The 12,758-nt window shown below is 33.1% G+C and overlaps 1 protein-coding gene across 3 annotated transcripts in view; it reads right to left on the reverse strand.

Moving 5' to 3' along the window:
* Positions 1–12,758, reverse strand: part of Top3alpha (topoisomerase 3-alpha) — a 496,301-nt gene that overhangs the window by 355,468 nt on the left and 128,075 nt on the right. For all 3 annotated transcript variants that reach the window (XM_090411715.1, XM_090411714.1, XM_090411713.1), the window contains exons 9-10: positions 11,166–11,272; positions 2,909–3,019 (exon numbers count right to left, since the gene is read on the reverse strand). In XM_090411715.1, the coding sequence (XP_090267841.1) occupies positions 2,909–3,019; positions 11,166–11,272 (218 nt within the window). The remainder of the gene's footprint in view (positions 1–2,908; positions 3,020–11,165; positions 11,273–12,758) is intronic.

Consider the following 12,758-nt stretch of genomic DNA (forward strand, 5'->3'; position numbering starts at 1 on the left):
AAAAAGTTCTCGGCCTCAACCAGAAAATGGCAACACTATCGGTGCGATCTTTCTTTTTTCTCCCTAAGTTGGTACATCCGTCATAAGCATCCAAGTGAAATTGCAAGTCATTCTATCAAGTAGTTTGTTTTATAGAGCTGTCTGAGGCAAAAGTGTTGTCTGTATCTCTTGAAATGGATAAAAATTCTTTGTAAAAGAAGGTTTAACGGCAAAAGAAATTCATTCGAAGTTCATAAAAGTTTATGAGCACTCTTCTCCTTCGTTTTCAACAATTAAGAAATGGGCTGCTCAGTTTAAATGTGGCCGTACCAACCTTGAAGATGATCCATGTGAATAACAACGCCAGACATCATTGTTCAAGCGCATGATATGGTATTGGATGACCGGTGAGTCAAAGCGCATGAAATCAATGAGACTATAGGCGTGTAGGATGAAAAAGCTTTGCGCAAGATGGGTGCTGTGCTTGCTCACAGCAGATCAAAAATGCACTCGCATGAAAATCTATGAACAGTGCTTGGAGCATTTTAACAAGAATAAAACTGAATTTGTGCATAGATTTTTGCTATGGATGAGACTTGGATTTACCATTACACCAGAAGCCAAACAGCAGTCAAAACAGTGGACAGAAGTCAGTTATTCAGCACCAAAGAAGACAAAGTCAGTTCCATCAGCAGGAAAGGTCATGACATCAGTGTTTTGGGATGCTAAAAGCATTTTGTTTATTAATTATCTTGAAAATGGTAAAACAATAACCAGGGAATATTATTCCGATCTTTTAACCAGACCAGATGAAAAAATTCGTGAGAAAAGACCAGGTTTGTAGAAGAAAAAAATCAATGCATCTGCCTACAAAGGTGTTTTGACAATGGGAAAATTAAGGGATCTGCACTATGAATTGTTGGAACATCCACCCTATTTCCCAGATTTGGCTCCCTCTGACTTCTATCTCTTCCCAAAACTAAAACTCTTCCTCGCTGGTCAGCATTTTTTTTATTCGAATCAAGAGGTGATTGCAGCTATAGAGGGGTATTTTGCAGATCTTACTGAGAACCACTACAGAGACAGGATAATGGCGCTGGAGCTTCACTGGAATAAATGTATTAGTTTTAATGGAGATTATGTTGAAAAATAAAAATAATTTTGAAATTATAAATTCATTTTTTCATTGTTAGGCCGAGAACTTTTCAGACCACCCTCACACACACACGCGCACGCACACACATATATATATATTAGGTTTACCAAGTAATTTTATTATAAGCTTGATTATTTAACTCCTAATCCCAAGTAAGCAAACAGTTAAGTTTGCACCTGAAACATAGTTCAAGTCTAAAGATGGTACAACAGCAGGGCAACTCATTGTAAAGGTGGGTAAAGCTAATATACATTATTAATATATACAGTATATATCTAATATACAGTATCCCCAAGTTAAAAAATTAATTACATATATATATATATATATATATATATATATATATATATATATATATATATATATACATACATAATCTAGAAACCACACTAGAGATGAAATACAGAACTTTTTCATGCCATTTCAGGTCTCTAATAAACAGGATGATGATCTCACACTAGACAATGAAATTCATCACTAACCTCAAGTCAATCACAAACATCCATGTCAGGATTTGAACCCAGAGCCTGTTGTTAGTTGGAAAGCAATCACATTAAACACTTTGTCAACTAGACTAGTTTACTTGAAATAGATAACAAAACAAAAAACATTATTCACAGACATGAAATGTAAAGTAGCATTGATTGGTCATCCAATCATAACTGCACTATTGTGAAAAAAATAAATAGTAATATTGTAAACTATTTTATTTTTTTATAATGAACGATAACTTCTACTAATGAAAGTGAGCTGCAGATGAATCACATTATAGTGAATGCATGGGGAATAAAGGAACAGTTTGTTATAGTAGTTTGCTAGTGAATTTGATTTATTAGTATGGCACTGATTATGATATAGAGCTTTGGCTAGGACTTTTTGGAAGTTTGTTATAGCGGTGTCTGCTATCATGAGAGTACTAATTCTGAAGATCTAAATGTCCAAGTGATAAGATCCCAGTAAGGATCAAAACACATCTCCTTGCGGATAAAAGATTAAACTAAATTTATTATACTCTAACCAAGTGAAAAATAAACCTTCAACATCTTTCTCCAAATCCAGAGTAATTTATTAAAAAAGGGTGGCACACCAATTGGCAATTCCTATAGGTAGAGATGACCTGCTAATGCTTCTGCCTGATATCTCCACTTGGGCCTGGCTCCCACTGAAGAGACCTCAATAAAGGTCGAAACTAGTCTGGGTAGTGGCCCTTCCCTTAATGCATAACATTAGACATATCCGCAAGGAGATGTGTTTTGCATTATAGGAGATACTGAGATAGGAGTATTGGTAGCTTGCTCCACCTTTGCAACGAGTTGCCCTGGTGTTGTACCACCTTAACCCAGTCCTGAAGATACTTTCAGGTGCAAACTTTGTTTGCTCACACTTGGATAAAGGATTAAACTAAATTTATTATACTCTAACCAAGTGAAAAATAAACCTTCAACAAGGATCAAAACATAACTCCTAGAAGAAGAAAAGTAGACTGTAACTTAAGAGAAAATCATAATGACATAAACTGTGCTCAAGGTGATGCAAATAAAAATCACTTATGAAAATAGATTGACTGTAACTTAAGAGAAAGTCATAATGACATAAACTGTGCTCAAGGTAATGCAAATAAAAATCACTTATGAAAATTAAAGCACTAATATGAATATGGTCTCTTGTATACAATAATATATTCTTTCTTTTAGTATATTCAAGTTTTTTTTTAAAAAAATAAAATTCCTGTCATATTGATCTGAAAACTAAATTTTACAATAATGGACTTACTTTTTCATTATTAATTACTATTTCCACAATGGTTTCTTTGCCTTGAGCATCTTTAAACAAGCAAGCCAGAAAATGTCTCACTATGAATTGATATACTCGTAGATCATTCCCCTAAATATGATTTAAAAGATTAATATATACATAATAGAATTAGCAGAGATTTTCATAATTATTTTAATAAGATATGATAAATGGCTCTCTGCACAACTACTTAAGTTTTTCTCTAATTCTGATAATAATTATAAAACTAGTATAACAAAATTATAAGCCAGGAGGTGGCTTATAATAAAATTAAGTATAACAGCAAAAATGGAAACTGATCTTTACAATCAAAAATAATAGTATTACTCTGTGAACAGTTTCAATAGTTTGTAAGTTGTGTTTCCTAGGCCTGTATAGCTGAGTGGAAATGGTGCTTGCATCCTCTGCCCTAGCCACCTGAAGACAGACTTAAGTTCAAGTCTAGTTGCGACTGGAGGAACTTTTTTAAGCCTTTCTTTGACCGGTTCCCAAGTTAGTTGATCTCTGGCATGAGCAAGCAGATTTTTTTTCGCCCAGAAACTCAGGTCTTTTTGTCCTATAAACTCAAGAACATCGACCGTAGAATCCACATTATTTCAGACAGTAACACATCCTGTTAGGGTTTACTCATCTATTCATTGGTTACTACTTATAATTAGTGATAGTCATGAGCCAGCTATCTCTGATTGGTTACCAGTGGAGATTGAACTGCCCACTCCAAAAGCCAGATAGGGTTAAAAGGCCTCATCTACTCGCTATAAGGGAATATAAGGCATTAGCTGATTATTGTTATTATAAAATGCATTCCTTTAAATACAGCTTTGCTTAGTTCACAGATATGCATGTTTCAAGGCTAACTCTGCATAACATTATTTTTTTTAGTGTAGAAAGAAAAAAACTTGAAACCATTAAAAATTCTGGAGAAACCTATTTCAATATTTATAACTTAAATAATCACAAATAACAATAATACTCATAATATCACACTTTGAACATGTAACAGAGATAGCAATAATTGAATTTTGCTCATAGTCAGAATGTTGCAAATTTTTAATGATTTTTTAGAACCTTAAAATATGATAGGGAATAAACAGCAGATGCCCACTATAGCAAACACCAATGTAACAAAAAATACTGTAAGCAAATAATGATATAGCAAAACAATGCATTAGATCAAACTAATAAAAAAGTCTTGGCTGAAAGCACACAGTAACTGCTAACTGCAAATGAAAAAAAGTTTTAAAAATTCATTATAATGAATTTTTTCTTTATAATATCAATCAAGGAAAGGAAAGAAGGAAGGAGTAGTGATAGCATTCAACATCAAATATGAAGATAAACTTCTTGATTAGAAGGCAGAAAGAAGTTTCAAGTGGGCAAACTTCAAAATGGGTAAATGAACAATGAAATTTATTTATGCTTATGATTCCACAGAAGGTTCCTTAGGAAAACCTTCTGTGGAATCATAAGCATAAATTAAGAGAAAAGCAGTGAAGAAATCATGAGATCAACAAGGATCTGTATTTAAATTTTGGAGATCACATATGATAATATGCCAAAAGAGAAGTTATTCAAAACCCTACACTTACAAGGTGTAAATGAAACATTATACAGAGCAATATTAAGTTGTAAGTCAGCAATATGAACAGAGATACAAGAAGTTTGTAAAATTAGATATAACACAGGGATGCATCTATCTCCACTGTTATTCATCATCTGGACTCTTTTACCTAAATTAAATAATGTAAAAAGAAAAAAGGCTATGAAAATAGGCAGGAACATGGAAACACAACTTCATTCTCAGTGACAAACCTATAGAACAAGTAAATTATTTTAGCAACATTACTTAGGTGCAACTTTTATTTTAAAAAAAAAGAAAAAAAAAAAGAAAATGAAATTTGGAAATGGATAGTAGAATAAACTAAGCTCGTTAACCAACTAAATAAACCGATAAAATTATATTTTTAAAAACATAATTTTTGTTAAAGAAAATGAACAAATTATTACAATTTGATGAAACATGGGGGTTTAAAGGGTTTTAACCCCCATGATATGTTCTTTCTTGTACCTATATCAGTTGCTTTAATATCATTTTTGTTCTAGGTGTTTATCAGAACTTTCCAGACCCTCCCCCCCCCCTTCTTACATAACATGGTGTAGTGAAGTGCTACAACTACACAGAGACACAGAAGTATATAACAAGAATGTTCTAGAGATGTTGCATAACCCAGCACTGAAAGAAAGAAAGAACATATCTTAAAACCTTTTAACCTCCATGTTTCATCCAATTATAATACTTTGTTCTTTTTCTTGCTTCAACAAAAATGATATTTTCAAAAATATCATTTTATCAGTTTATTTAGCTTGTTCACCAGCTTAGGTTATTCTACTATCCATTTCAAATTTAATTTTTTTTTTTTTTCACTTGGCCCATGCTTCATGAGTCCTTCTGAGAAAAAATTTGCTGACCCCTGCTTGATAGAATTACAAAATCTGCTTAGTTCATGATTGATGACTGGAACTAATCTCTTAATGATGGCACTGAGAACCTATAAGTTCAGTTCATTATGAAGAGTGTGTGTGTGTGTGTGTGAGAGAGAGAGAGAGAGAGGGAGACAGTGGGGGAGGGGGGATAAACAGAGAAAGGGTCACCATTAAGTGATATGCTAGCGTCGTAGGTTTCAGACCTGGGATATGAACACACTAGACTGCTATCTGCACTGTAACTTGTTTTTGGAAGCCTCGTGTTGATTCAGTTGCCTGTTCTCAAATGTTGCCTCCAGATATTGAATGTGAATTTTTAGATTGCATAACCATGGTTTTCAAACTGTGAAGTGGGAGATCCTTTTTCAGAGGGGTGTGTGGGGGGGAGGGGAGGTCAAACCTGATGGTCACTATTACTGTTTATTTACACACATATCATGAGTTTACATTGGTGATCCACTTATTACAATATAGTATAACATTAAAACACTCCACATTAAAACACTAAACGTAAATAACAAAAGCCATCTAATTAAATATTTTTATTGTCATTAATATACTAAGCTAGAATTTTAAAAGTTATAACTTTAAAATAATATCTCTGTGTGATATTTTACTTTTAATTTCATTTAAAGTGTAATTGTGTACTATCCAAACTCTATAAGAACATCTTAGTTTTACTAAAATAAAATATATGCCAAGAAAACTACAGGTTCAATATGATTTTCTGAGAAGTGGGCAGGATTTTTTTTTTTTTTTTTGCAAAAAAAATGGGGCATCTGGGAGTCCCTTAAGGGTCAAAGCCAAATAACTGGGAGAAGATCAACACATTGCCTTTAAGGAAAGAGAAGGACCGACTAGAGTTTCTGACCTAATGTTCAATCCTCAAATTCACATGCTGCACTGCAATTAGTAAGGTACTGAACGAATAAGGATGGGCTAACAATTTGCATTCTCTGTTGGCTTAAACTATAAATACATATGATGGTACAACATAGCCTCTGCCAGCTCAGGCGAGGCTTGGTTAAACAACTCCTTCTCCCCCTGCTGTTTTTTTAGGGAATCAGGGGCAAACAGTGAAAAGTCAGATACTCGAACAAGCTCCAACTCAACATCTAGAAGAAGAATAAACCCAACATCTGAAGAACTGAAAGTAGGAACCATCAATATAAGGAGTATTAATAGAAAGCAAATCGAACTTGCAGAAGAATTGGAAAAGTACCACATGGCCATAATTGGCATTACTGAGACAAAGAATGCAAAAATAGGCGAGATCTTACTAAATAATAATTATAGAATGTTATTTTCAGGCAACAATGATCAAGGAAAGGAAGGCGTAGCAATAGCATTCAACATCAAACATGAAGATAAACTTCTTCATCGGAAGGAAGTTTCAAGTAGACAAACTTCAAAATGGGTAAATGGACAATGAAATTTATTTATGCTTATGATTCCAAGAAGGCTCTTCTAAGGAAGAGGTGGAAGAATTTTCCGAGTCATTAGAACACGCAGCTGACATAAAGAAAATTGAAAAAGTGGTCCTGGTTGGAATCGAAACAGCAAAATAGGAAATGAGTCCCACTCAGCATGTAGGAATGTTTTGGTAAAATTTGAAAATAATAAAAAATAATGAAATCTCTATGCTGGTTCAGGATAGAAGAGTGTACAGAGAATTTGAAATTGGAAGTGACCATCACTTAGCGATAAGTAGGACAAAAATTATTATCACACTGAAAAGAACAGTATGTAAGAAAGTTTTAAAAGAATTAAAGTAGAGCAGCTTTTATAGGTAAACTGCAGACTCAACTATTCAATAAAAAACATTACAAAAAAAAAAAAAAATTAAACATTTCTGAAAACAAGAACCAAACCTTGGAGTCTCAGTGGAAACTCTGAAGAAAATATAGATTGATTCAACTAGGAAGGGATGTGGCGAAGTTTTCTGCAAGGATAAAAAAATAAGAACACCATAGTAGAATCAAGATGTTAGAGAAGCTGTCCTAGAAAGCAAAAAAGCATACTGAAAGATTCTTGCAAATCAGTGCAGATGACCTAAAAAGACAGAGAAAAATATAAGAGAGCTAAGCTATGCAGAAAAGTAGCTGAACAAACATGGGAAAGGCTTTGGGTAAGAATACAGATAATAAATATCAGGAAGTTAGCAAAATGTTCTGGGGCTATTGAAGAAGCTTAGAAATGGAGGAAGGAGTGCTGTAAAAGGAATTGAAGATGATAAAAATAAAATGAAAAATGAAGATAAGGATATCCTAGAAGTCTGGAGTAATTACTCTGAAAGGCTGTTAAAATAAAACAAGCGGTGACAAAAGAGTAGTGGAAAATTTGCAAGATGCCAAATAGAAGTACACCCAATTATCCATTTACACAGTAGATTGGTTTCAGAAAAAATCATGTAAAGTAAAACTGTGTAAAAAAGAATACAGTGCATATAAAAAAATGGAAGAATAGTTCCAGATGTGAAAACCTAATGCAAACAATAAGTTATTTTCAAACAAAATATATATACACACACCTAAACCTCTTTTCATGCAAATTTTTTAAAGCGAATTCGGAGTTACGCAAATTGGGATATCAAAAACATTTTTTTACGCGATTTTTATTCACTTTTATGTGACCAACTTAAAGTCTAAGTTAGGAAAAAATCCATAATTCAAGAAAATTCTGAGAATTTTGTAGAATTGCATTCTCGTTTCAATTAAGAAAATTCTAAATTCTAGAGACAGATGTTGAAAGTTTATTTTTCACTTGGTTAGACTATAATAAATTTAGTTTAATCCTTTATCCAAGTGTGAGCAAACAAAGTTTGCGCCTGAAAGTATCTTCAGGACTGGGGTATGGTGGTACAACACCGGGCAACTCGTTGCAAAGGTGGAGCAAGATCACAACACTCCTATCTCAGTATCTCCCATAATGCAAAACACATCTCCTTGCAGATATGTATAATGTTATGCATTAAGGGGGAGGGCCACTACCCAGACTAGTTTCGACCTTTATTGAGGTCTCTTCAGTGGGAGCTAAGCCTGAGTGGAGATATCAGGCAGAAGCATTAGCAAGCTCATCTCTACCTATAAAAGTTGCCAAACAGTGTTGGTGCCTGGTATCTCCACTCATAAAATGAGTGGAGATACACAATGTCGGCTTGTAGACATTTTAAAAATAAAATGTCTACAAGCCGAGTAAATACTGCTCAAAACAATTAGGGGATATTTTGGTTTTCTTGTAAATTATAAAGTTATAAAAATAATTTACAAATGTAACACATTTATTTTTAAATATTCTTAATATAACAGATGCAACTGCGTACAAAATCATGTTAAGACTTTTCGAAACGTGTGTTAGCCATATTAGCATGTGGGGGTATTAAAAGCATGGCTTGTTGCACTCACTTCCACACCGCATAATTATCACTTCAATTGTAAACTTGTGTCACTTGCCACCCATTATTTTGTTAAAAATGGCAGAGCAACATGATATCCCAGAATCCATAGTTTGGAAAGCTATTGGTCGATTAGAAGCTGGACAAACGCAACAAGTTGTTGCTCAAGCGTGTCATGTATCGTATATCTCAAAGCGTAATTTTGTGGCTTTGGAATCGCTTTCTGGAGATGGGAAATGTTTGCCAAAGACAAGGTCAAGGTCGCCCATCACCAACAACTCCAAGAGACGATCAGTATTTGTCATTACTTGCCAGGAAGAACATGCCAATCCAACTGAACATGCTTGGGATGCTTTAGGTAGGCAATTTTTCTGCTTGACTGGTGCCACTGCAGTCGCTTCAAGAGCTCGAAATTGCTCTCACAGAAGAGTGGGGAAATATCTCATAAGAACTGTTTGATCATCTTAATGGAGACCACATGCACTATTAAAAATTAACAAAAGCGTTTTTGGCTATTCTTGTTAAAATTATTTCATGATAAAAAAAATGTATAATTTGTTAAATTTGTAATAAATATCGATTATTTAAACAATATCTCATCAATTACATCCTATCCATAAGTAAGAAATATTTATTCATGTTAAAGTACCCAAGTTATAATTATTTGCAGAAATTTATAATTATCTGACAGAAACTAAAATATTTCCACTAATTGTTTTGAGCAGTGTATATATGCATCTCTTAAAGAAAATAATGTGTCACTAACAAAACAGAAATTCGAAAAAGGTCCAAATACACCCATGCATATAGTTATTAGTTAAATTTTATTTGCAGTCACTTTCTGAAAGTAGCTGCATTCTTTTATGTGAGACTGGAATTAAATCACTATTTTCACATCATCAGCAAACAACTGAATATTTCCTTTCAGGTTATTTCCTATATCATTTATGTACAAATTAAACAGCAATGGTCCCAGCACTAAACTTTGTGGCACACCACTAGTCGCCTGTTTTCGCCTCGATTCTGCTCCTCCATAAGTCATAGCCATCCTCATTTGTTCTAATTTGCATAACATAATTCAATTATGTAGCCAGGGAAATGTCTTAATGAGATCAAGGATCTCTGCCAATTAGTGAACAGCGAAGTAATGTTGAGGCTCATTATGATGTTAGATTATGTCAGGGTTAAATTTTTTTTATTAATGTTTTAAAGTGCAGAGAATTTTTTAATAAAAGAAGGAGAGTTGCCTGTGTGTTTGGGGGGAGGGGAGTGTTTTGCATAAATGTTTGTACAGTTTGAAGGTGGACTGTCTAAGCTGTCAAATATTGGATGAAGAAGGTTATTAGGTTTGTGAATTTTTGGGACCCCATATAACTTGGGCAGTCTGACATGATAAGGTTTTAGCTCTTTGGTGATATCTTTGGGGCAAGACATAACTTTTTTTAAATAATTTTATACCCTTTTTTCTTTTGAGACTTGGAAGGATCCTAATCTATAACCTGATAAGTCAAGGAGTCCTTAAGGAGGCGATTCATTTTTCTGTTATAATCGGTTTGGTCCATAATAGAGGACACCATGTTAGGACATTAGTTCTGTTTCAGTTGTGATTTGAATTGTTTCTAATGATTTAGATGAGTGACTGTGTGCTCGTCACAGTTATAATTTGCATTATGAAGATACTAGGTAGAAAACCAGTGAAATATTTGTAAGTTCAATAAATTATTAATTGATTTTTTTCCTCTCTTGGTCTTGTGAAGGGCTATTATGAATAATCAACACCTAAGCCTTTCAATATGCATTTTTCAGTGTAACATACAACAGGCTGGTTAAGGCTGTTTTGAGTTAACAGCTGAAGTAACTAGAGTAATGAGATCAGTATATTATGTCTGTTAATTGTGTATGTTCTTTGGCTGGTCTGCCAGTTTTACAGAATATAAACCTTCCAGGAGTAAAAAATCCTGTCACTTCAATATGAGACTGGCTAACTCACTTTCACACAAAATAAAATAATGGCAGCATCAGGCAGTATATTAAAATGATACTTGTATAGAGTTTGATTTATGTCTCAACTGCATTTAATTTTCTCCAAAGAGAGTTCAGGTAAGTAAAATACATGAAATTATGAAGTTTTGCTCCATTCCATCACACTGGTGGATAGTAACAAAATGCAATATGTAATAGGTGGGCTTACAAAAATTTTACTGGAAATTTAATAGCAAAGCTGTACTTCACTGTTTGTTATGAAAAATCTAGAGAAATATTGTGGTGTGCTGGTTGTATCAAAAATTGGGAGTTTTCTGCTCAGAAGAGCTAGCAGATATCAGTATGGTAATACAAATTAAATTAAATGTCACTTACTTGAAGAGTGTTGGTATATTTAGTTGGATGTATGGGAGGATGAGCATTGTCACTCTTATTTCCTTGTCGAGGATTCGGACCATGCTCTAGTACCTGATTGGCAAATCCTATAAAACATATCAAATGAAATTCGCAAAAAAAAATTTGATGTTTTTAAAATCACATTATAATTGGCTTTGGGTTGCTCTCACATTTAATATAATGCATAGATAATTAACAATTAATACAAAGAGATTTATGGCAAATAATTTATCAAATGCTTAGACTTGTTAGGCCTATTTTTTTTTTAATATTTTTAGAATATGATATACAAATTATGTAACTCACTGATAAAGGTTTACAGCAATAAGAACTGATCGCTATTTTAATTCAGAGATGTAAATTGACAGTGCAATAAATATTAAGTACAGCTTACTTACATTTTAAAGTAATATTTCTTTAGTCATAGAATTTTCAGATTTGAAAGATGGAATTTTTTGATATACAAGTGTATATCAAAAAAAGGATTAAAAATGAAATTAGGTATCACTACCTGTAGAACAGCAGGTTATTCATAACTAAGCTTGCTGTTTGAATCCCAGCAAGTTCAGTAAAAGGTATACATTAGATAAAAAAAAAAAAATAATAACAAAATTGGCACTGATAAGTAATACAAGTGGAATAAATATAGTACAGAAATTCCCAAGAAGGTCAATATTGACCCCCCCCCCTCCCATTAATCAACTTGAAAGAAGAGTCGATATATGTTAAGGAGTCAAATGGGAATTAACTGCTTATTATTTATTTAGGGTTTGGTTAAGAAGAATACATGCATATGTATATACATGCAAGAATACACCGTACACACAGAAAAAAATGACGTACAAGATAATAAAATGCATAAAAGATATATAAAAGAATACAATAGTGTGAAGTGACATTGTAATCATATATACTTATAAAAATATACAAATAAGCATAAGTAAAAAAAATAGATGGCTCTTATACTAGAAACTTAGCAGAAATTGCAGATATTATGATAAACAAGTTTATTTCTGATGACATCCACAAAACATATAGACAAAGAATGGAAACAGATATAGATACTCCTAATGATGATTTTTTACATCTAATGAAATCAAATTAATATTAAGATCAGTGGATCAAAGAAAAACCCCTGGAGAGGATAAATAGCAACATATTCCTAAGAACATTTCTCAAATTACCCAAATTTATAATAACAGTTTACAATGAATGCCTCAAGAAAGGACGATTTCCTTTATTATGGAAACACTCCAAAATTATACTGATAGCCAAACCAGGAAAAGAAGCAACCAACAAAATTAGTAAATACAAGCCAATTAGTCTCATAAATGTTGCTGGTAAAGTATTAGAAACACTTCTCATAAACCGAATAATGCACTTTGTTTATTCAAGAGACCTAGTAAGCAGCAATCAAGTATGCATTTAGACCTCAATCAAGGCCTGTAGTTACTATTAGAGATTAAAGAGTTCACACAAGACAGTTTACAGCAAAAAAAAAAAAAAAAAAATATATATATATATATATATATGTACTATTGATCTCACTTGATATGCAAGGCATCTTTGGTG

The sequence above is a fragment of the Typopeltis vanoorti genome, chromosome 21 (assembly GCF_054136105.1).
Source record: "Typopeltis vanoorti isolate ZY-2024b chromosome 21, IOZ_Tvanoo_1.0, whole genome shotgun sequence".
NCBI lineage: Eukaryota > Metazoa > Arthropoda > Arachnida > Uropygi > Thelyphonidae > Typopeltis > Typopeltis vanoorti.